The sequence below is a fragment of the Electrona antarctica genome, assembly GCF_951216825.1.
Source record: "Electrona antarctica genome assembly, chromosome: 22".
Lineage (NCBI taxonomy): Eukaryota > Metazoa > Chordata > Actinopteri > Myctophiformes > Myctophidae > Electrona > Electrona antarctica.
In genome coordinates this window covers 25,107,668-25,110,871 of record NC_136805.1, presented here as the reverse complement: position 1 = coordinate 25,110,871, position 3,204 = coordinate 25,107,668, and the positions used below count along the sequence as shown (strand labels likewise).

Sequence of the window (3,204 nt, the reverse complement as noted above, 5' to 3'; positions counted from 1 at the left end):
AAGTACCCAGCAAAATGCGTCTGCCTGCAACACACAAAGCATTGAAGTTGAGAAAAAGTTCAATTTTGCCCCTGCCACAGTACGGTGGGACAGAGCAGCAGCCAACCAGAAGCGCGCTGTGCTCTGAAGTAGGCATTGAAATAAGCATGCAGGCAGACATAAAGCACAGAAACTGACTATTTTTGTGGAACTTATGACACTGATGAAGGCTGGATATCCGAAACGTTTGTCTCCTGTCCAACATGCAAGAATAAATAACTGAAATGCAGTCTTGGTGTGTGCGACCCATTACCGTTATTTATATGATATGATTTGAACGGGTAACGCACCTAAAGTCAGAGCGTAACTTATGGAAGTAGCGAATATTGATTACAAGTTCCATGCTCTGTCGATTTGCCCAAATATGGAGATATCTGACATCTTAGTACTGACATCATCAGTCAGCCCAAATATGGAGATATCTGACATCTTAGTACTGACATCATCGACTGGCCTCCAAGTACTCTGTTTGGTCTTTGGTAGCAGAGAGGAGACTGCAGTTTGACTACTAGTCATGTCCACATTCCCGGAATACATTGCTCAGTGTGAGAAGCATGATGGTGTGCGGTTTAGTTGGAACGTTTGGCCATCCAGCCGCCTGGATGCTTCCGGGATGGTCGTACCCATCGCCGCCCTCTTCACTCCTCTGAAGGAACGGCCTGACCTCCCTCCCATCCAGTATGAACCAATTCTCTGCAGCAGAGCCACCTGCAGAGCTGTCCTCAACCCCCTGTGTCGGGTTCACTACAGAGACAAGTTGTGGACCTGTAACTTCTGTTACCAAAACAACCACTTTCCTACAACCTATGCTGGTATTTCCGAGGTGAACCAACCTGCTGAGCTACTTCCTCAATTCTCCACTATAGAGTATGTTATAAAGGGTGGTCCTCAGATGCCCTTGGTCTTCCTGTATGTTGTGGACACTTGCACGGAGCATGAGGACCTGCAGGCTCTGAAGGAGTCTCTCCAGATGTCTTTGTCTCTTCTACCCCCGGCTACTCTGGTGGGACTCATCACCTTTGGTCAAATAGTTCATGTCCATGACCTGGGCTGTGAGGGAATTTCTAAGAGCTATGTGTTCAGGGGAACTAAAGACCTCAGCAGCAAACAGATCCAGGAGATGTTGGGTCTTACCAAACCACCAGTCCAGGCAAGAGGACCACAGTCCCTCCAGCAGCCCACCTCTAACAGGTTCTTGCAGCCGCTCCAGAAAGTAGACATGAACCTTATTGACCTTTTGGGGGAGCTACAGCAAGATCCCTGGCCTGTCACTCAGGGCAAAAGACCACTCCGCTCTTCGGGTGTCGCCCTATCCATTGCTGTTGGCCTACTGGAGTGTTCGTTCCCTAAAACCGGAGCTCGTATCATGATGTTTATTGGGGGTCCGGCCACTCAAGGCCCTGGCATGGTGGTGGGGGATGAACTGAAGATGCCCATCCGCTCCTGGCATGACATTGAGGAAGGCAGTGCCAAGTTTATGAAAAAAGCTACCAAACACTATGAGGCGTTGGCTAATAGAGCATCGACCAACGGCCACATCATTGACATCTATGCCTGTGCCCTCGACCAGACTGGCCTGTTGGAGATGAAATGCTGCTCTAATCATACTGGAGGGGTTATAGTCATGGCAAACTCCTTTAACACATCTATTTTTAAACAAACGTTCCAGAGAGTTTTCACCAAAGATGACCAGGGAACGTTTAAGATGGCCTTTGATGGAACTCTGGAAGTAAAGACATCCAGAGAGGTCAAGATTTCAGGAGCCATCGGGTCATGCGTGTCCCTCAGTGCTAAAGGCCCATGTGTCTCAAATAATGAGATTGGTGTAGGAGGGACCTATCAGTGGAAGATCTGTGGTTTGGACCAAGGTACCACGCTGGCACTATACTTTGAAGTTGTCAACCAACACAATGCACCTAGCCCTCTGGAAGGTCGGGGTGTGGTCCAGTTTGTAACCCAGTACCAACACTCGTCTGGACAGAGACGCACTAGAGTTACCACTATTGCCAGGAATTGGGCAGATGCCCAGACTCGGATTCAGAACATTGCATCATCGTTTGATCAGGAGGCGGCGGCCATCTTGATGACACGCCTGGCGGTTCACCAAGCGGAAAGTAAAGAAGCACCAGACGTACTCAGATGGCTGGACAAACAACTGATTAGACTGTGTCAGAAGTTTGGAGATTATCATAACGACGACCCAAACTCCTTCAGATTATCTGAAACCTTCTCTCTCTACCCACAGTTTATGTTCCATCTGCGTAGGTCTCACTTCCTCAAGGTTTTCAACAACAGTCCAGATGAGACTTCATATTATAGACATCAACTTATGAGACAAGATCTGACTCAGTCTCTCATTATGGTCCAACCTATTCTATATGCCTACTCTTTCAACGGACCACCTGAGCCTGTCCTGTTAGACAGCAGTAGTATTCTACCCGACAGAATCCTCCTGATGGACTCTTTCTTCCAGATACTCATCTACCATGGCGAGACTGTTTCTAAGTGGCGTCAGGCGGGCTATCAAGATATGCCAGAATACGAAAATTTCAAAAATCTTCTTCAAGCTCCAGTTGACGACGTCCAGGAACTCCTGCAAACGCGCTTCCCCATGCCAACATATATAGACACACAGCATGGAGGAAGTGAGGCCCGGTTCCTGTTGTCCAAGGTGAATCCTTCTCAAACCCACAACAACATATACGCCTGGGCCCAAGAGTCTGGTGCTTCCATCCTAACAGATGACTGCAGTCTGCAGTTGTTCATGGATCATCTGAAGAAAATTGCCGTCTCCAGCTCTGTCTGAAAAGAACAAACATCATCTCTATTATTTTCTCCACCAGACCGATCAGCATCAAATCTCTCATGCACGCCCCCATAGGGCTGTATATTTAAAATATTTAACTTGATTTGATTGGCAATTGGCTCAGGCTGAAACCTTGCCCAAATATGATATCATACATCACAGATACATCAGATGACTGACATCACAGGCTGATCACATGAGGTGCGAGCTCCACTTGGGAGCAATGCTTTCTTTATTTACTTTTGAGATTTTTTAACGGCGGCCGACAGAAAGATGCATTTTCAGGAGGTGCATTATTTGTCTATGGGACCCGGCGATTACTGGTGATAGCAGGCGAACAGGCGATAAGCGGAGGAACG

The 3,204-nt window shown here is 47.7% G+C and overlaps 1 protein-coding gene across 1 annotated transcript; it reads left to right on the top strand.

Annotated features, from left to right (window-relative positions):
- Positions 1-553: 553 nt before the first annotated feature.
- Positions 554-2,845, top strand: LOC306915049 (protein transport protein Sec23A-like; the record flags this gene model as incomplete). Its single annotated transcript, XM_079492295.1, has 1 exon — positions 554-2,845. One exon carries the CDS (start codon positions 554-556, stop codon positions 2,843-2,845), a length of 2,292 nt encoding a protein of 763 aa, XP_079348421.1.
- Between the last annotated feature and the right edge of the window lie 359 nt (positions 2,846-3,204).